Genomic DNA, 22,500 nt, shown 5'->3' on the forward strand with positions numbered 1-22,500 from the left:
TGCAAAACACCCTCAAGGCATCAAATCTGACAGACACAAACGCATACACTACAGCTTTGATTCCCTGCAGAACGCTCACAAAAACAAGAGTCAATCTAAAATGTCTTATTACTTTTTCAGCTGTAATGTAGAGACCATATTAAAGAGAGAGTGACTATATAAGCTGGGCTCCAGAAGTAGAGTTTCTTTCGGCTTCTCCCGTTAGGGGTCGCCACAGCGGATCCTCCGCACGTTTGATTTGGCACATGTTTTACGCTGGATGCCCTTCCTAACGCAACCCTCCCTAATTTATCCGGGCTTGGGACCGGCACTAAGAGTGGCTGGGGATGGTTCCCTGACCGGGAATCGAATCCGGGTCGCAGCGGTGGAAGCGCTGCATCTTAACCACTAGACCACCAGGGGACCTTTGGGCTCCAGAAGTAACAACTGCAAATCCATTACACAGGCAGACATTTATATATTTTTGAGGTTTGGCTAATAGGTCAAGGCTAAACATAACACAAACTTGCGTCACTAAGCGTGAGGAAAATCCACAAGTGTGGTGAAAAACAAAACTTGTAATAGGACACATATGCACACAACTGAAGGGCTTCCCTTATGTTGCATGCAACATAAGGAAAGCCCTTCAGTTGTGTGCATGTGTGTGCGTGCCCAACACTACATCTGAAAGACGGTTCGGAACAGGTGGTCATATTTTTTAACCCTCCTGTAAAAACCTGTAACCTTAAAATTTTTTTTTTGTTTTCAAACATGACTTGGGATAAGAAAAATCAGTTTTACTGCATCACATGAGTACCAAATACTACTTGTTAAAACCAAAGCTTTTTTTTTTTTTTTTTTTTTATTAAATTTCACGTTAAGCTGTACAATTTTATTTAAAAAGACTTGAGCTGCTTTCAAACTGATAACCAGAAATCAGCTTTTCAAGTCATTGCTGTGATAGTAAACTGAGGCAGTGTCACTGCACATGTTACTGTTATATTAATTTTTTATTCACTTTTAGGAAACTGAGTTGTTCCTCAAAACATTGGGTAATACTCCTCTGCAGAATACTCATCTGCATTAGCTTATAGCAGTGCACCATGGATATAAACACACATTCATTTTAGTGTAGCTAAAACCACCTCTCCAGCAGAAATCAGAGAATCCATAGAAAGCACACAAGGATATAACCCAGTAAACAGATGCTGTGAGAAGGTAGCGACCTGCTGTGCAACAATCACTGCATTTTAGGTACCGGTATATGCTTTTTTATTTAAAATGCATAAAATTGTGTATATACAGTTTAATGGCTTCAGTTAATGTTCATATCAAAAATCTGAATTGAAAAAAACGTGATCTTTGTGCCTTTGTGACCATAGCAGAGTTTATTAGTGCCAGGTAAGCTGGTTTGAGAATTTCAGAAAGAGTTGATCCCACTGGATTTTGACGTGTAGGTCTGTGAAACTGGCACGGAATCATGTAGGAATCAGTGGACCATGCAATTTTGAAACTATGATACAACAGATTCAAATTCTATTAGCCAAAACCAGAAATCTGAGGCTACTTTGCACACAGGCTCCAAACACCTGGGAGTGTTGAAGATTTCTGGAACACATATAGTTGGAAAAGTCAAGTGTCCCAAAATGTTTGTCGATATATATAGTGTATAACGATTTTCTTTTTTATACAATCGAATTGTTTGAACTTATAGTACACACAGTAGTGAACAGTGTAGAATTATATTAACCAGAATCAACCAGATAAGGACAGATCCCCTATTGGTGTAAAGTTTTCTTTCTTGTGTCTCTAAAAGTTTTTTCTTGCCACAGTCAACTCTAGCTCATTAGGGATAAATTTATATCCATTTAAACTCACATCCTGAAAGTATGCATTTCTGCAAAGCTGCTTTGTAACAATGGTGATTTTTAAACAATTTTAAATAATTTTTCTATGAAATGTCCATAACTGTATATGGTGAGATTCCACACAGAAAATGTACACTACCAAGTACAATAGAAATCACCCATGTTCAGTTTAAACTACAATAGCAAGCATTTGCAATGTGTTTGCTAAGAATACTGAAGAAGCAGTAGAACTACATTTCATACCATCGCTTTCTAAGGCCCTGATTAAAGATGCACATTTGTACTAGCACTATTAATGATCCTGTAGTTTTAGATTTGGTTACACAAACCTGTGACTCAAATTCCATTAGCTCCTATTTAAACTCCACTGGCCCACTATTCACACAGCATTAGAAAAGCTGGCTTTATAAAAAGACATTTTCTCTTGAACCTGTTGAATATATTATTTATGAGAAATCTGGACTAACACCAGCATGTTCTGAGTTTGCCATCACTGCTACAGATATTACACAAGAAGAAAATTCAGGAGAGAAGAGTGTTGTTCCTGCATTGGGGGAAGATTAGAGTAACTGCACATAGAGACTCATTCCATCAGAGGTTTGGGGTATGTTGCAGATGTCCAAAAAAAAAAAAAAAGGTAAGAACTGCTAATCTGAGCCGGGAACAAAAGAGATGCACTCTGCACAGGTGTTAAAAGCTTTGGAAAATCCAAGCCTATCATGCTGCTCTGCTGTAAAACAAACAGAAAAGCTGAAAAACACAAATATATGAACAAAAGTGGTTTCTCCCTGAACTGTTACCAAAAGTTAGAGTCATACAGTTGTACTAAATGCCTTTGGATGCGATAACATTAGGTTTTTCCTTCACTCGAACTAGGAGACCCAAACGTGCTGTAGCAGGACAATGCCCCTGTGCACAAAGCCAGCAGCATGAAGATATTGTTTACATGGGATAGAGCAGTATAAGGGACTTATGCCTCTGAATCTTGAATTGTCAGAACATTTATATCAGAATAAAGTATTTTAGCCGTATTAAACTGAATGGTGCAATTAGAAAATTACATTTCAAGTAGCGTGACAAAGCCAAGAGCTCACAGCCACAGATAAGCACAGGATGAAACGTTCATGAAAACTGCAATGCTGCAATTTGTCATTCCTCATTGGTGCAGCAAAAAGACCAGCATTGAATTTGCACATGGATCTCAAGGACATAGTCGAGCTTGGGATTTCTCCTTGTCACACAGAGGAGAAAACACACCTGGAGTTCAAGATCTCAGACAGCAGACAATGGTTCTTGAATAAATTCCAAAATCATACTGAAAACTATTGCATGCTCTATTGGGCTTGATCTGCATATGGTGTTTTGTCTTCAATGTACTCCGAGAAAGGATGAATTGGTTGATATGGAGATGGATGATGTGGAGACTGATGGACAGGTGAATGTGAAGGACAGTACGTCGCTCTGAACAAGGGCATCTGCTAAATGGCATAAATGTAAAGAGATAAATGCAAAGGATGTATGGACGAAGGGACATCAAGGATGGATAGATGTAGAAGCTGGACAGTTGACGTGGAGGACGAGCAGTTGATTGATGATGATGATGAATGATGATGCCTCAAAAGATCCTAGAGACGACTCACTTTCCTGATCCTCAAGATGTTTGCCATCAATAAAGTCATTGATGACAACAGTACCATGGTTAAGGATACTCAGTGAGGTAGCAGAGATGATTATTAGTGTTTCTTATTTGTTTTCCAAGCATGTGCATTTCAAATGGGCCTCATTTTAACCTGTGCCATCCTAAGACCTTAAAGTCTTTCAAAAGGTATTTTTGAAAGAGGATATGGGGAATTTTTCTTCAAGGTTTCAACTTACATGTCTAAAAGAAAGGATAAGTTCACCTCACCACTACAAAAGATCACTAAAACAATGGGTGAATCCATGTTTTATAGTGAAAGTCTGAGCATTTTCACACACACACACAATGCAAAAAGAACTCAAGTGATTGGAACTGAATAGCTGTGCAGCAATAAGAAAATCACTCATCAGTGAGGCTACTTAGGAAAAAAGTCTTCAGTTTATTAGGGAAAGTAAAGATTCGGAGCAATAGAAAAATATAATGTGGTCTGATAAGTCTAGAGTTTGCCTACCATACAAGCCTTTGAAAAGAGTGTTATGATCTGGGGTTGCTTTAATTGGTCAAGTGTAGGTTCACCAGCATTATGTGGCCAAAAATTGAAGTCAGCTGGCTGCCTGAAAATACTACATGATTAGGTCATTCATTCAATGGATTTTTTTTTCTTCCCTGATGGCACAGGAATGTTCCAAGCTGACAATGCCAGGAGTCGTCATGCTCAAAAATGTAAAAAGAAATTGTGAGTGGTAGCATGAGACATTATTTTTACACATGGATTGAACAGCCTTGAAACTCAATGAGAATCTCTGGGATGTACTAGAGAAGACTTTCATGTGGTGAAGATGCAGTGATCAATCTTTTTAGTCAATTGGTTTCACATGTAATTTAGATTAGTTTATATAGTTTATATAAAAACCTTTGTGGCCTTTGAGCCAAAAAGTATGCCCACCTCTGACCTAGACCAATTTTTAATTATCCCCCTATATTACAAAAATCTGCCATAAATGTATTGTTTTCTGTAACAAGTATCTGACAGCTGTCCAACTTTATTAACCAGTCACACAGCATTACATTCATAATCTTCGGTCACTGGCAGCCAACCAAGCCAAATGAGGCAGAAGATGATAAATCACTCAATCATCAACGCATTAACTGTAGCCTTTTGTAAACAGCATATCACAAATAAAAAAAAAAGATATTCAACTGATTACACAGCATTATCTGATGGCAGAGATGGAGAAAGAGATTTTTTTTCACAAATTAAAACCGGTTGCAAACCTTCAAATAACAGACTAACCTTTTCCGGTCTCTTCCAAAACTTAATCGACAGTTTAACAATTGCATGAAATGACACCAAAGAAATTGCCTGTTCATTTGACACATTTTGTGAGCTTCCACCATGCAACCTGCCTGTCAACTTGTTGAGACATCCTTAGTTGGAAAATAATTAAATAGCAGAAATTGCCTTCTAAACAAACACAACTTCTGAAATGTGAGAAAAACAAGGTCAAGATATACAGGTGAACATAGGCATCATGTCATGTAAAAAGTGTCACAATCTATAAAATGCCACCACTAGGTGGGCACCACTAGTGTAGGCCAACACGAAGGCTATTTTGCATGGATTTTGTAAGATGTCTGAAGTTAATTCGTCAGTATGAAGCTGATCAGTAACCATATTACACATGCAGTCGAATGTATGAGTGACTGGCTTATTTGTGTCACCCAAACAAATACTACATTGTCACACTAACAAATGTTCAGTTCATTGCAAATAATAAATGATCATTGTTGAACATTTTCCAGTGGCTCCAATTCTTTGCTTTTTTCCTGAAGCCATAACCAACTCCAAAATATAGACAAAGCTGATTCAGATGGGGGAGTTAAGCTACTTTGTCTACACTAAATGTTTTTAAATGTTTTACTGTTGGGCCATAATCTTGTTTACCATGTCATTAATTATATAGGACGTACCTACTATGTCTTTTTCAACAGCAAGCAAGGAACAAGAGAAATTACAGTGTTTGATGGGGAAAAAGCTCTTACAATCATATGGGCTCATTTGAAGGGTGGAGGTGGTATTGAATAAAAAAGCAATTCACTTAACCCAAACAGCAACAGCCACTATAAACAAAGCAGCTTTGCCAATAAGTGTGAAATAAAATGAAAAGTTTCATTCAGTTTACCTCTGGCTATACTAAGCAAAAAGCTTTTTAAAGATGAGCTTGGGTTCAAGGACACTATATCAAGCCTCTTCCTATCACCATCGAGTTATAAAGAAAAATAACGCTTGGCTCAATGTCTTATTCATACCATATTTTTATCCCATACTTTAACAAATTGAAAGGTTAATAAACAAAGGTTTAGTCACAAGCCTTTGTGAATACCTGACCACAAAAGCACATTTTGAACAAATATGCTTTTAGAACATCTCTTTCCACATATATTTTCTATTTGCTGTTATAATAACCTCCACTCTTCTGAGGAGATGTTTTTACTAGATTTTAAAGTGTGCTTCTAGAGAATTGTGGTCATTTAACCACAAGAGTGTTAGTAAAGGCAGGTACTGATGTAGGGTGGGGAGGTCCAGGGTGCAGTGAGCATTCAAATTTATCCCAAAGGTGTTCAATAGGGTTGAGGTCAGAGCTCTGTAGCAGGCCACTCAAGATCTTCCACTCCAACCAGGGCATTATCCTGATCTCGTAGTTCAAGTGAAAGGAAAACTTGAATGCTACTGCATCCCATCAACATTGTGGAAGGAGTTTGGAAAATAACTACATGATTGGAAATATCAGTTAACCAAATATTTTATCCATATAGTAAATATCCCTTAAGTCAGAAGACATCTCAGGCATAATTAATGTAGGGCTGGAAATTGGACATGGCAGGAAGGCTAGCAATAAAAATCTACCTTTATGTATCATATACAGGAGAGAAAAACCTGCAAAAGCAAACTAAATTAAGCTGAACATCAAACATCTCGGTTTAAAGACTGTGCTGAAGGTTAATTAAACTTGAGGTGAAAATCTGAGGCACATCATTACAGAGCACAGGAAGAAAGAGAAGGAAGGACTGTGCCTCAGATGAGATCCTTGTTTCAGGAAGTGCACAGTAATAACTCATCATCAAGATGAGTCACACTGCCAAAAAACAGGCTTTATGAACCAAACAGGGTAAGTTACACTTACAAAAAAACTGCACAGTAATTGGGCTGTAATGATATGCATGAAAAGTCAAAAAAAGTGTTCATTCCGATTCCATATTTAACTACTGCAAAAATCAAACGTCTTTTAGTTTGGCTGATGATCAAAAGGTGAAGCATATTAAAGCTTCGACATACACTGAACAAAATTATAAACACAACACTTTTGTTTTTGCCCCCATTTTTTATGAGCTGAACTCAAAAATTTAAGACTTTTTCTATGTACACAAAAGGCCTATTTCTCTCAAATATTGTTCACACATCTACATTCATACTGGAGCAGAAAGGGTCTCAGGGGGTAAATGTTTCCTTAAACAAGGACAAGTATGCTTTAAGTACATTTGACATGTAGCCTTTCAGTATGCCCGAATTTTTTAAAAAGGCCAGCTCGATGATCATTAGATGACTGGTTCTGATTTTGACTACGAAGACACCTGTTTAGACCAAAACAAAACCCATCTTTCCGTTTAGTGCAAAGACTAAGACTTTGTGATCTTACAAAACAGGCTCAACATATTGCATTGCAAATTATCAAAGAATGATGAAATGGTACCTTGAAAATCTTTGAAATAATCAACATAATACAAAGGGGATAATTTGACTGGTTTGGCTACTGCTAAAAAAGTTTCTTAAACTTGTGTTGCTTTCTTTTTCCAATACTGCATATATGACTCACAGCTGACACATAAATGTAATGTAACATCACACATTTAGATAGCACACCTAAATATCAAGGATAGCAATAGTGTAGTAACATGGTGCACTGTAGTGTGTGATATATGTACAGTATATAGGGCTGTAACAGTTTCTTCAGTAATTTGATTTCAAAAATGCTTCGTTTAATCTATTTAACTACACACACAGCATTATATGCACACAGCATTATCACACCTAGTTCATTTTATATATATATATATATATATATATATATATATATATATATATATATATATAGAGAGAGAGAGAGAGAGAGAGAGAGAGAGAGAGAGAGAGAGAGAGAGAGAGAGAGAGAGAGAGAGAGAGAGAGAGAGAGAGAGAGAGAGAGAGAGAGAGAGAGAATTGCTTTAGAGGTTACAGAAGCGGAAGGTCTGCTTGTCATTGCTCAGACCATATGCCGCACACTGCAACAAGTCAGTTTGCATGGCTGTCTTCCTAGAAGGAAGCCTCTTCTGAAGCTGGCTCACAAGATCTGGGTAGGTAGCTGCAGTTCATTGAGGGAAACATTGATATATATGTACTGTGTACTGTGACATTGTGAAGCAGAACGTGATTCTATCCCTTCAGAAATTAAGCCAAACGGCGGGTTTCCAACATAATAACGACCCCTAACACTGCCATGCTGAGGAAGCTGAAGGTGTCAAGAGTTTATTTGTGACAATTCTTCTTAATGGGCTTTAGACAATCAGTTGTCTTATGCAGAGGACAAAGGGAGTACAGAGTCAATATCCCTATTAGTACAACAACAAATAGTGTACAAATCCATATTATGGCAAGAATCACTTAGTAAAGTGAAAAGACAGACCATCATTACTTTAAGACATGAAGGTCAGTCAATCCGAAAAATCTTCAGAAGTGTAAATGTATTCCCAAATGCACACTCTAAATCCATCAGATGAAATGATAAAACAGGCTCTCTTGTAGACTGTCATAGGGAATGAAGACCAAACACTACCTCAACTTATCCTCTGCAGCAATTAGAATTACCAGTCTCAGAAACTACTGATTTACATAATTGCTTCACAACTCATGCCTTAATGGAAGAATTCAGCAAAAGAAGCATTACTTCAGAAGCACAACTGGCAAAAGAGACTTGCTTTAGCCAAGAAACACAAGGAATTGACATCACATAAGGGGAAAACTGTCCTTCAGTCTGATGTGACCAAATTTGCCATTTTTTTAGCCTAGCTGTTTTCTCTTTGTTTGACGTAAAGGGTGAACAGACGGTTCCTGAATGTGTGGTTCCCACTGTGAAGCATGGGGGAGGAGGTGTGGAGTGGGGTTCATTGCTGGTGATACTGTTGGTGATTTAGACAAAATTGAGTGTACACTTAACCAGCATGGCTACCAGAGCATTTCGCAGTGACATGCAATCCCACCTGTTTTGCACTTAGAGGGACCGCTTAAAGGGATTAGCAACAGGACAATGACCCCAAACACATCTCTAGGTTATGTAAGAGCTATTTGTTCAAGATGGAGAGTAATGTAGTGCTGCATCAGATGAACTGGACTCCAGAATCACCAATCTAAATCCAATTGAAATGGTTTGGGAGGAGTGTGAACTGAGAGCAAAGGAAAAGCAGCCAACAAGCACTCAACACCTCTGAGAACTCATCAAGATTGTTGGAAAACTATTTCAGGTGACATTTCATGAGGTTGACTGAGAGAATGGCAGGAGTGTGCCAAAGCTGTTGTCAAAGCAAAAGGTGCCTATTTTGAAGAACCAAAATATAAAACATATTCTGGATTGTTTAATGTGTTTTTGCTTACTAGATAATTTCATACGTGTTTTTTAGAGCTTGGATTCTTCAGGGTTGATGTGCATTTTGAAAATAATTAAAATAAAGAAAAAAATGCTAAGGGAGAAGGTGTCCAACGTTTGACTGGTAGAGAATACTGTATATGAAAGAGAGAGAGAGAGCAAGAGCGAGAGAAAGAGAGAGCGTAAGAATATGTAACTAGTCATGGAAGACCATTATATTTAACAAAAAAATTAACCAAATGAACCATTATTTTTTATCAATCTTGACTGGTTTAACCCTCACTGCTGCTAAATGACCATTTACATTGGCAAGTTAGTTAATTTATATATGGATCTAGAATAGAGCAACTAGAGCAAGATAGATAGATAGACAGACAGACAGACAGACAGACAGACAGACAGACAGACAGACAGAAAGTGAATGAGTCCTGTCTCACTAATATTGAGGCTGTTGGTGTTTATTCCATGCACTTTTTTTCAGTTAATGTTTCTCATTTTAATATTATCTTCTGTTTATCAGTCTTGTGCCTATTTATCAAACTTACCATATTTATCATACCGAGTACAGGACACTCAATAATAGAGTATTTACCACAGTATAAATATAGATTCCGCACTAGTCTGGCATTACCAGTGAAACCATGGCAATAAAATGCATGATTTCAGTTCAGTTGGTCACACATCCCAGTTCTGCAATAGTGTGAATCCACGTATTAGAACACAGTGAGAGCAGCTTGTCATTGACAACTACTTATACAAGTTTTATATCAAACAAATTGCAATTTTTTGCATTGTTGAAGAGATAGACGTATTCCAACATATGTGATGAACAACACAGGCATTCAATGTTCGGGAGCTCTTGCAGACGCCATCTTTAAAATTTACTTGTTGGCTGAATAAAAAAAAAAAAGGTACGTAATCAATCTTTTTCAAAAACAGTTATGTAAATAATTTCCTAGGCCAGACTAATCTAAATATTTTTGCAATTTATAAAAGGTTTTGTACAACTGAATTCCTTGGTGCTAGTGTTCATAAATGTCATAAATTTACAAGCAGATTCACCAGGCATTGAATTTACATTTAGTGACAAATCTCCATTAAAAGCAAAGCTTGCAGAGCACCGCAAACAAGAAAATGACAACCCAACATGAAAAAGGCACCTCCAAAGGACAGCATGCAACTGCTAAGGTAACTCTGTTAAATCATGTACCAAAAACATACATTTCTTAGTGGCACAAAAACACAATTTCAGTGCACTATTTCTTTTGATGAAATTGGAACACAAGCTCAAGATGTCTATAAGACCTTTGAAAAACACTGAACGTATTCTGCTTGAAATACGTGAACGTAAATAAGACCGATTTGCTTACTTTAAAGCTACATTAAACCCCCTGAAGTGGCTCAGTAATTTTGACATATTCGAGGTTAGGTCTGATTGCACACTTTCTCCAGAGCAAGGGCTGACTCCGTTTCCAGCATCTCTAGACAGACTAGACGGACAACAGCACACAGTTTCTTGAGTCTGGCAAATCATCTAACCTACACAATCAGTCTTTAGAAAGCCTGAAGCTCTGCAGATACGTAATGTACAGAGCATATCAAGAGCAACAGAAAATGGGAAAAGCGTGTGTACATCACACACATCACAGTGGGCGTTGTTCCAGCCTAACCTCCAATCTACACACACACAGTTATCTAGACCCAACTTGGACTACTGATAACTCTAAAACCAAGGTGTGTAAAAGCAGACAGTGAAGGGAAGAGATTTATCTCAGTGCAGTCATCTTGGATCTGAGCATCCCTGTATCACACACACACACACACACACACACACACACACACACACAGACACAGGTCCACGGCGAGGCTAAAAGGCTAGCAGCTGGTTTTCCAACCCGGATTCACACCCACCCAGTTTTGCCCGGTTTCTCCTAAAACCACCGTACAGTGGGACATGTCCACTCGGACTGCATGTCCATCCATAGGTGGTGTGTGTCTCATGATGTGCTCACAAGTGTGCGCGAGGCGTCGTGTACAATACACTCAACTAGGTTGCAATGAGATCATTCGCTTTCACTTTGCATTCGAGCCCTCGGCTAGCCCTCGAACAGGGATCTCTCCTGCTTTTCTGTTCGTTTGATTTGGTTTTCTTGTGCTTTACCTTACGTCGCCTTGTCTCTGCGCTGCCGGTCCACACAAAGCACTGATATATGACTCGCAGGTTTTGCTTCCAATTGTCCACTTTGAAACCGTTCACATGGGAGCACCCGGCCGGACACATGACAGACAGTACATTCAGCTCTGTTTTGAGGGTTGGTTTTTAAAGGGAGGAAACGTGTCCGATGAGAAATAACGTGAACTAGCTGTGAACACTAGCAAGCTAACTGTCCAGCACAAATGAAAGCGGATCCACTAATGTTACTGGAAGATCCAGGAAGAAAAGCGGGCATTTGGTAAGGAGGAGAAAAAAAAGTGCTGCTCGTATTCTTGCCCTTTCTCCCATCAGCTGGTCTGGAGACTGCTGTTTTTGGCCGTAATCGCGTCCACCTAGCGTTTCACAGCATTTGCTACTTCCAGCACTTCCACTTGCACTCAACAGATTTTTTTTTTTTTTATGGTCGGCAACAGCAACACGGATTTCAAGAGTACACCATGAGCTCAGAAAAGCCCGCCCACCTCGCTTTCTCATTGGCTACAATAAAGGCGTCGTGCAAACAATTGGCTGCTGATGTTACTATTTCCCCTCTAAGCCACGCCCATGCAAGTTACAGTATGAATATGATTGGTGAAGACTGATGCCGTTTCTTCTGCTTTGGCGTAAGTAAAGTAAGCAGACATAAAGCATCCGGATTTTCTCACACATAAAAATCGTGTATATATATATATATATATATATATATATATATATATATATATATATATATATATATATATATATATATATATATATACACAAACACACACTTGTTTTTGTGTGTTTGTTTGATTGTTCAGACAGAACATATGAAACCCCATACAAACAGTAAAACAGGGCCCTTAGTTCAGCTCAGCATTGACCTACAGCTCAAAAGCATTTCAGATATCTTGCATATAAAGATACATGGCCTGTGGGGTATATCTTTGCATACCCCACATAGTCAACCACATGTCCTGTACCACACATAATAGCTTTACACACCATCTGATCTTGGAGATGTGGGCCAATAGGTGACACGATCTTTCAGCATTCTGGCACTGCTTATTTTTGCATTCATTTCAATTCATTTTTATGTGTATAGTGCTTTTAACAATGCACACTGGCCCAAGCAGCTTAACAAAGAGAAAGAGCTTATACATTTTTAATGTATATGTTTAGTGCCATTAAGTTTTTTTCCTATAATTCAAAGTTTTTGCTTAAGAGCAAGCCAGTGGCGACTATGGCAAGGAAAGATTACCTGAGATGACATTTGGAAGAAGCCTTGAGTGTCAATTTATTACAGTTCCATCATTGGTTTAGACAGAACATATGAAAAAACACATAAACAGTAAAGCAGGGCTTGTAGTTTAGCTCATTATCAACCTGATTTCAGATATATCTTTCATATCTTTCATTTAAAGATATGAACTCATACACTCTAAGGTGTAACACTATTGCTTTGCATTCCCTGCATACAGTAACAATCCATATGTAGTGCACGCCATTTGCTATTAAGTTTACTTTACACTCCATCTGATCTTCGAGATGAAAAACTCCCTAAGCATGGCATGAGGAAAAAACCTTAAAAGGAACCAGACTCAAAAGGGAACCCATATTCATTGTAATGAATGGCACCGAATGTCCATTCATTACAATTCCATCATTGTTCTAAGCCCTGCTCCAAAACAACCCCAAACAATAAAGCTTCCCAAAAGGTACTAACATATTTATGCACAATTTATTAAGACAATGAAATAAAGTTACTCTTTCAAGTGCACTTCATTTTTTTTAGACACTGCTCAACACATTTTACACAGTGCATTGACATTTCATTGACTGATTGGTCTATCATTTTGTTTAAAATTGGACTGCCGAAAAAGACTTGCTTCTGGTTTTTTTGGACCACAAAAATGTCTCTTAGCTTGTTGCTTTGCATGCACACTGGCCGAGGTGCTTGCTGCTTGAGAGAGTGTTTGTTTATACCAATGTGTGTCCATATATATAATTAAATGATCAACCTTTGAACTATAAATCTTATTTCTATGGGTACCATATATTAATATTTATTGGAATAATAAATAATAATAATAAAACATAATATATAGGTAAATAAATAATAATATATATGGCTAAACCTTATAATAATGTTTGATATTGACAGTTTAGACTCTTTTTTTTTACTCACCAATAGCATTGATGATTTTCTATGTGGGCCAGAAAATAATAAGTTTTTAGTGGTTTAGGTGCTGCATGTATGACTAGAAACTTTTGAGATGATATTGAAATTTGGTTGGCTACTCCAGATGCCCTATTTACTAGAGCTGCTAGCTGATAGATTTATTATTAAGACAGTTATTGAACTGATGCTCTGTATCCTCTTGATAGTTTTATCTCCAGCACTCCTGGGCCTTTGTATGTCAGTTACATAGATTTGGTTTCGGCAATTGAAAACACTTACCTCTTTTTAAAGCTATTGCCTGACTAGATAAACCCAACATGCCTTACACATTTGCATTCAGCTGAACATTGCAGAACATTTTTCACTGCATGAGTCAGATTTCACAAGGTTTTTGCTATGGGACCGCATTTCCCATAAGCCACTGCATCGCACCAACCACGGCATGCAATTCATGCAATTCATTCCCTTTTACCCTAATGAGCACAACTATTCAGTCTCAATTTGCACCTCACCTTTTGCTTACATTAGTCATTCATGGTTCTTGGCAATCATTTGGCTATTTAGTGTTTTGTTTATTTGTTTTTTTTTATGTTTCTACTGTAAAACTAACTCCACTTGTATTGCCTCTATTAAACGACAACTATGACTTGAAAGGGTTTCTATTATTTGCTTGGGCGCTTGAGAATATTCTTTATTTCTGGTTCTGCCTCAGACCTGCCCTTAACACTCTGTCTTACCTAAAAATCTTATATCAACATCTCATTCAGCATACAAATTTACAGGAACTAAGAGAAGTTTACTGTACATGTTACAGAAATGGTCAAATAGAGGGTAAAAATTTTTTGTAGTTCAAGCCAATACGATTCTTGTAAAAACCTACTTAGAGTTTAGGCAGTGGTACTTTCTGAACATTAACTGTGCACTAGAATTTTTCAGTATATTTAACTTTTATGTAAAAAATTATCACTATTCTTCTCTCTCTCTCTCTCTCTCTCTCTCTCTCTCTCTCTCTCTCTCTCTCTCTCTCTCTCTCTCTCTCTCTCTCTGTTGAATTAAACATTCTCCTGGTTTCTCCATGGTTTAGGTTAGCATGAACAGTTCTGCATTTAAGTGCCCATCACTAAACAGTTCACTGAACAGCACACCTTAACAAAGATAAAATAGATATTGGTATAGATATTAGGTAATGGATATTAGGTGCTGCCTAGGTGAGGATGGGTTCCCTAATGAGTTCTCTGAAGTTTTTTTTTCTTATACCGTCTCAGGGAACTTTTCCCTTGTCACTGTCACCAGTGGCTTGGTAAATTAAGCATATACATATAGGCACTAAACTTACAGGCATCAACATATAAATAAAAAAATGTATAACCTGTTTATTTCTATAAAGCTGCTTTGGGACAATATCCATTGTTAAAAGCGCTATACAAATAAAAGTAAATTTTAATTAATTAAATTGAAGTATACAAATAGAAGTATACAAATAGAAATAGCTTATACTCTTATGACTGTCCAAATCTCAAAGGGTCAACTTTGCTATTGTTCATTGATAGAAAACTTCATCATATGCTCCCCAGATATGTAGTGGTTTACAAACAATAACTCTTGTAAACTCCTGATAAAACTACAGGAGTCTTGACGGTTTGATTTCTTTAGCCCAGACTGTACATCATTATTTGAGGACAGTCACTCTAGTTTCATATACTGCCACTAATGCTTCACCCTTAACCTCTTTGTCGTCTCAATTCTGTCCATTCCAAAACTTTAAATGTTAAATGATGGAGAAACAGCAGATGTATAATAATATTTTATTAGTAGCTATTAAGAGGTTGTTTATCCTCAAAATTCAATGTCCACATCTTACATGAAGTGGAATCCATATGGCACTGGTACAGCTCAAGATGATTTGGAATGTTTGGGGGGGTCAGCAATACTACTCTTTAAAGATCCATAATTTTTTAATTAAATGGGACACAACTGGAGCTGGTGCAACCTCTGGATGCCAGATCATTTATGTCATTTCGCACAGATGTTGATATCTCAAAAGCTAAAGTAGGGGCTGTGTATATCACAAAAACAAAACAACTAAGCCCCATGCTCCCCTTTATGGAGGTACCTGGATACATGCTGTGAAAGAATATATATCTATTCACAGTTTGTAGTTTCAGGACTCTCTGTAAAAGCCTTTTTAATATGTGGAAAATGGGGAAAGCCCCACTGTGAACTGGGACTGTTGTGGTTCAGTGCAGCATTTATGAGATGAACGCTCTGTTACAGTCCGGCAATGGCAATAAAAACAAGAGTCTCTGAGGAAAGAAGACATTGAGCAGAGATGACAGTGTGCATGGTGATGTATTTGGAAAGAAGCATGTGGGCGCAGAGTGAAGGAATGCCAATCCTTGACTAGGCGTGAGTGGATGCTGAGAGAAAGGCATGCCGAGCCTAGAGTAAATTCGGGTTGATGCCAAGGTAAGGTGTGCCGATCTACGACAGTGCACGGGTTCCCTGTCATAGAGGGAAGACATGCTGGCATTAATACTGTAGAGAAAAACGGCAGGGCAAAAGTGAAAGTAAATAAAGCTCTGCTTGGTGAACTATCCCCTGTTTTGTCTTTCTTCCAGCGTGGCCCAAAGTTCTCCCAAACTGGTGCTGAAACCCAGGATGGAAGAGATGTATGATGCCAGGGAGGCTTCACCGTAGAGTAAGGCACCAAGCCAAGGAAGAGTGTGCAGCCGCTGCAGCCACCACCTGCGTCCTGTTTGGCGGGAAGGGACAGGCGGAACAGGCACTACATCGTCTGTCACAGCTCTTCAGGGAAACCCAGATGGCGGTGTAGCCAGGTCAGGCAACTACTCCCCCTTTCTCTCTTTTCCCCCCTTCTCCTTCACCTCCGACCTAACCACCCACCCGTTCCTCGGAATCTGGGAGCACTTTCCACTTTCTGCCTCTCATGCTGGGGGTGGGAGTCAGCTCAGATTGTATGGTTCCCTGACCTGGGTCGGCATTGGGGGTATGTGCCAGCAGATCACAAGTGGAAGGCGAAGCCAGACAAAATAAGCGGGAAGACTTCACCTGTAGCTAAAGCAGAAAGGTCTCAGAATGGTGACTGAGCATGGGCAGATACAGAGAAAAAGACTTGCTGGTCAGCAAGTGTGCTTGGGCGGATGTCGAGAAGTAGGCGTGCCGGTCTGCGAGGGAGCTCGGGCAGGTGGCAAGGAAAGGTGTGCTGATCCACAAGTGAGACTGATCTGCGAGTGGATTCGGGTGGACGCTAAGGAAAGGTTTTCAGAACTGCAAAAGAGTGGGTAAGCCCCTGTGTGAGCACTGAAACGTAAAGTGCGGCTGCCACCTGCATCAGGTTCGGCAAGATGTGACCAGCTGCGGAAGCTGCGGAACGGGTACTTCATTGTCTGCCATGCCTCTCTGGGGAAGTCAAGATGATGGTAAACCCAGGGACAGGCAGCTTCTCTCCCTCTCTCTTGTTCCCTCTCTTCTTTACCACCTACATTCGCCACCCACCCACCTGCTCCTTGGAGTCCTACCAGCTTCTGCCGCTCATGCTGGGGGTGGGTAAGACTACACCTGTAGCTGATGAGACTATTTAGTGTGCTCTGTTTTAGTCCAGCAATGCCAAAAAAAAAAGGAGAAAGACAACTGCTTCGGGGAGAGAGACACACCAAGCAAAGGAGAGCGGGAGTGTTTTTCAATTGAAGGTAACTTAATCCAGAAGTAGGGCTTCAGAATAAATCAGACAGATCTGGAAAGAATAAAGGTACACATTTGCTAGCCTGGTTTGTCATAGATTGTTTAGTTTGTTATTATAATTCCTTTTGGGTAACTGATAGTTCCTTAGTTTGGTTTGCACTTACTAACTTCTAAATTGGGATTACATTGGGTTAGATTAACATGGGGACTTGGAGTAATAGCATTAGTTTTAGGCACTACTTGAGTGAATTTTTTTCTGTGCCATGTCTCATTCTAGGCAGGTATGAAAGAAAGTGCCGGACCTTGAGGGCCAGCAAGGCCTTCTTTGCTTGCCTAAACTCTTACAGAATCATTTATTTACGTTAAATTTATTTTCTTGGCCCTCACTGTGAGCACCTACTTAGAGCTGTCGCTTTTACCATTTCTGCATTTTCATGTCCTTTGATTGGATGGTCAGAGACTGAAGATATACTTTCAAGGACATATAGACGATGGACTATTCAAGAAAAGCTGGAAAGGTCAGCCAGAACAGTTCAAAACAGTTTTTCAACTTCAAAACAAGCTTTTTCATGAGCTATTTATACTTGTGTGTGTTTTTTCCTGTAGAATTTAAACAAAAAACCAAAATCTGCTCTGTTGTACTTTGTTTGTGTACAATATTGATTTCTAAGTTCTGTACAATATTGATTTCTATAGATTGTTTCTATAGCTGTGTCGTCATAATGATGGTATTAAGAGGTGGATTGATTCAGGTAGGACACCACTAAAGACCTCAGTGAGAAATGCAGGGCCCACAACAGATGAAAGTTAAAAGCATATAGTAATATTATGTTTGCACCCCCTAGCGTTAGAGATATTGATTGCAGTGCTTACATGCTCAAATAATTAAGACAATTTAAAGGGATTTCTTTTGCAGAAAAAGATTATATTCATGCTAGTGATTATTCCTTTCTCAGGAATGTTTCAACTGGATTAATTAAAGTTTGTCAATTGATCCAGTTGATTCATATTTCACTTGTAATGATGAATGATTTTGCTATTTTATATATTTTATTTATTTTATTTATTCTATTTTAATTATCATCAACATTAGCAGTAATCACAACTATTGGTTCATACGTAGTGCATACGTAAATTATTGTTAATGTTACTGTTAAGGATTTTTTTTAATACCAATAAATGAGTCATTTCGAAACATAAAAAAATGGTTTAAAATTGTTTTTTAAAGCGGAATTTATATTTATAAATAAATGAATGAACGATTTCGAAAAAAAAAATTAAAAACTATTTTTCTCTCAATTACTACAGATAGTAAATAAAGTGCTGTTTATAAATATAAATTCAGCTTTTAAAACATAAAAAAAAAGGTTTTCAAATTGTTTACAAAAGCGGAACTTTTATTTATAAACAACACTTCATTTAATATCTGTAGTAATTACTTTACTTAAAATGTAAATTTTACAGTCACCTTCCTGTAAAAAAAAGCTTTTATGTAATTCCTTCACAACAAGCAGAAATTAGTCTTTAGCCTTGGCTTTTGTGCCATCTGCATGTCCAGCTGATAATAAGATAAATGGCATATATGCAACTGTAAAATTCCTTTTTTTGGAGCATTTCTTTGTTCTAAAACCACCCCACTGGTCTTGCATTTAAAGCATAGGACATTGGAAGGACTTATGAATAAGAAAGGATACTGTATAATACCTATTTGATTCATTCATTCATTTATTCATATATTCATTCATTCATTCATTCATTCATTCATTCATTCGTTCGTTCGTTCGTTCGTTCATTCGCTCATTCATTCATTCATTCTTTCATTCATTCATTCATTCAACCACTTGCCCACCCACTTCCTCGACCCCTCACGTAAATATTCATTCTTTATTCCATCTCCAACTGTTTGATACAATATAATCTTTCCAGTCTGGTCTAGTATTCTGACTTTTGGGATGTCTGAACATGCCTAGCAGTATGGGCATTCTATAACCATATAAAGATTTAGATATATTATAAAGATAGCTTTAATTCTTAGCAAATATATATATATATATATATATATATATATATATATATATATATATATATATATATATATATATATATATATATATATATATATATATATATATATATTGCTAAGAATTAAAGCTATCTTTATAATTGAGGCTGTTTGGTTTTCAACCTGATATCAGCCTTCATCAAAAATGCTTTGTAAAATGTAAATAAAAACAGAACTCAATCATTTTCAAATCTTATAAACTTTTTTTTTTATTCACAATAGAACATACAGGGATGCAACTGCACATTTGAGGGGCATGCAAACTCATGGTTGGTGCCCACCTTCCTCTCCCTAAAAAGAGGGGTAAATACAAGAATAAATACACTATATGCAATGGCAATGCCCACCCCCATGTGCGGTACCCCATGCACTGCATATACTGTACTGCATACCCCATTTTTATGGCATACTTATTTTTTTCTTTTTCTTTTTTTTATATACGTATATCAAATGTTTTAACTTAGAAAGTGTAATATTTTAAGAAAAAAATATGGTCATTTTGAATATGATGGCTGCAACATGTCTCAGAGAATTTGGGAAAACAGAGCAACAAAAGACTGGAAAAGCAAGTAATACAGTAAAACCCCGTTGTACGAGCAAACGGAGATACGAGCAAACTCGCTCGCAAAATTGTACCCTTTTTCACGAGCAAATTTCGAAGGCACGAGCAAACCCACGCTGCCGGTTCCCTATTTTCGGCGGAGGGTCGCATCAGTCGCTTAAATGATGACGTATCACTCGATCGCTCTTGTTGTTCAGTGCAGCAAAAACGTAACTTTTTTTAGTTTTATATTTTTATTTCACTAGAAATCTTGAAAAATATCTCCCAAGAAAATCAGTGATGGTGCGGTGAAAAAGAAAGTAAATAAAATTACCATGGAAACCAAGAAGGTTACGAGCGTGGTGTGCGTCTTACACTCTCAATCAACCACTACCACATGGGTCAGTGTTAAATTATGTTCACATAACGGTCATTTGCGGTGTATTTGTTTGTTAAAATAGACTACAAATACTTTCTAAGTGCAGAAATAAGCGATCGAATTACATTTCGGAACGGATTAAATCACTTTTACATTCAGTAAAGACGTTCACCAGTCTGTGATTATTAATTTTAGAGTAATGTTCCTTAACATTAAATTGCGAAGAGCTTGATTAGCTCATGATCTACAACGTATTATTTAATGAAAAGATTCTAAGAATCTGGAGAGACAAGGGTGAAAATCAATATTGGATGCCTGTGATTTTTGGGGCATCAGGTAGCAATTAATTAAAATCAGACCTGATTCTCTAATAAAAATTAATGCATGGGCTCGGAAACACTTCCAGAAATCACTGTCTGTAAACATTATATCATCCAAAAATCCAGGTCAAATCAGGCAAAGAAGAAGCCATATGTCAAATTGATCCAGAAACACCACTCAGATCTTGGATGTCACTTCCTTTGGGTTGTTTTGGAATCTTAAATAGACTGTTAAATATAAAGCTAATTCATCACTTAAACTCAAATGAGTATTTACTAAAAAACTGTGCCGATTCTCATGCTACTTTATAGATTTAATTTATACATGCCATTTTAAAAACTGGAAACAAGTACTTGATGTGCAGTTACATAAATAAAATCTATATTATATAGCAAATAATTAAAAAATATAGCAGCTATAATAACTAGAGAAGATGTATTATCAATAGAAGTCAAATTAGAAAAAAAACAGGATGAGGCCTGCTGAAATAAAACAGGCTGACCAAACTTTCATATTACATCATACTTTTTATTTGCTGTTGTAGGAAGTCTCCGTAATCACTCACTTCACCTCAAATACAGTATAAGCAGTAATTCTCTTACCTTTTCTTGAGACTAACAAGACAGACAATGTAGATTGTTAGCAAGAAACAAGGACAAAGCCCTCTCTCCTTTGCTCCTTGGCTCCTTTGACAAGAAGCCTATCAGTTTTAGACCTTTGAGTATTACAATGTGCTGATATTGCCTTTTACATTTATGGTATTTGGAAGACACCATTATCCAGAGTGACTTCAGTTATTTTCATTTACTGTATTCATTTGAGCCTTTAAGGTTTAAGGGCCTTACACAAGGGACCAGGAGCAGTAGTTTTGCAAAACATTGTTTTCATTATTTCATTCAAAGTGTAACATATTTTAAAGAAGAACATCAATATACAAAATTTTTGTGTCTTTTAAATCCTTTAGCCATGTTAAAAAGGTTTAATGTGGCTTTGTATTGACACACTTGGTCTGTAATTTATTAGTAGATATGCTTACATACATGTAACATATTCAAGACAATTACCAATAAATACTATATGGAACACTATATGAACACTGTGATAAAGCCATGAATGATCAAACTGTAGATTGTTGTTGATAAGTCAAATGCTAAATTCTCTGATGTATATAAGTAAATGCTTGTGGACACCTTACCATAAGATTGGTATGTGCTTTTTGAACATCACATTCTTCATTTAGCCTATTTGCAGTTAGAATAGAACGTGATAGAATAGAATAGAATAGAATAGAATAGAATAGAATAGAATAGAATAGAATAGAATAGAATAGAATAGAATAGAATGCTACATGTGAAAAGGACTGTTCAAAGCATACCAATCTTCATAGTAAGAAAAAGGAAGTTGTTAAGTCAGACATTAGATGGCGCCAAATGCATTTTTAAAACCACAGTGTAGAAACGTGCCTATTACAGAAAGTGTTTCGAAAAGTCTCGGCTAAACATTTGATGTCACGCTGATCAATTGTTATGTAAATAAGGGACAGTGAATGGACCTCGATGTTCACTGAAAGATCTAATGGAAGTGGACTGATTAAATGCTCATAAATAAGAGAAGCTAAAAGCTAAATAGCCCCCGCCCACCCACACGTGCAGACACGCACACGCGCGAGCACACACACAGAGCGTTTTATGAGTTAACACTCCACCCACTGTTACCATAATTAGCAGTGGCGTGTTTACACGGAAATTAAGTGCCATGTTTAATTTTAGTTCCTCAGCCAGCAAAACCTCCCCTCCCCCACCATCACTTTCCAATAATAAAGCAGCCCGGAATATCCAATTAAAATAATGATGGAAAATTAATCAGCCCGAACCAGAGTCCACTGCAGAGTGTAATGCGCTATTCAGAGTCATTTCATTTTTAATAATAATGTCCTGATTGATGGCCATGGTTATATAAGTAGCTTTGAGCTATCG

At 37.5% G+C, this 22,500-nt stretch overlaps 1 protein-coding gene and 1 long non-coding RNA gene across 2 annotated transcripts in view; one reads left to right on the top strand and one right to left on the bottom strand.

Annotated features, from left to right (window-relative positions):
* LOC310739700 (ubiquitin carboxyl-terminal hydrolase 22-like) overlaps window positions 1-11,839 on the bottom strand; it is a 60,439-nt gene extending 48,600 nt beyond the window's left edge. The window contains exon 1 of the mRNA XM_083565876.1: window positions 11,326-11,839. Within this exon, the coding sequence (XP_083422002.1) occupies window positions 11,326-11,445 (120 nt within the window). The 5' untranslated portion in view covers window positions 11,446-11,839. The remainder of the gene's footprint in view (window positions 1-11,325) is intronic.
* LOC310739802 overlaps window positions 1-22,500 on the top strand; it is a 351,802-nt gene that overhangs the window by 1,672 nt on the left and 327,630 nt on the right. The window lies entirely within an intron of this gene.

Source organism: Silurus aristotelis (genome assembly GCF_946808225.1).
Source record: "Silurus aristotelis genome assembly, chromosome: 17".
NCBI lineage: Eukaryota > Metazoa > Chordata > Actinopteri > Siluriformes > Siluridae > Silurus > Silurus aristotelis.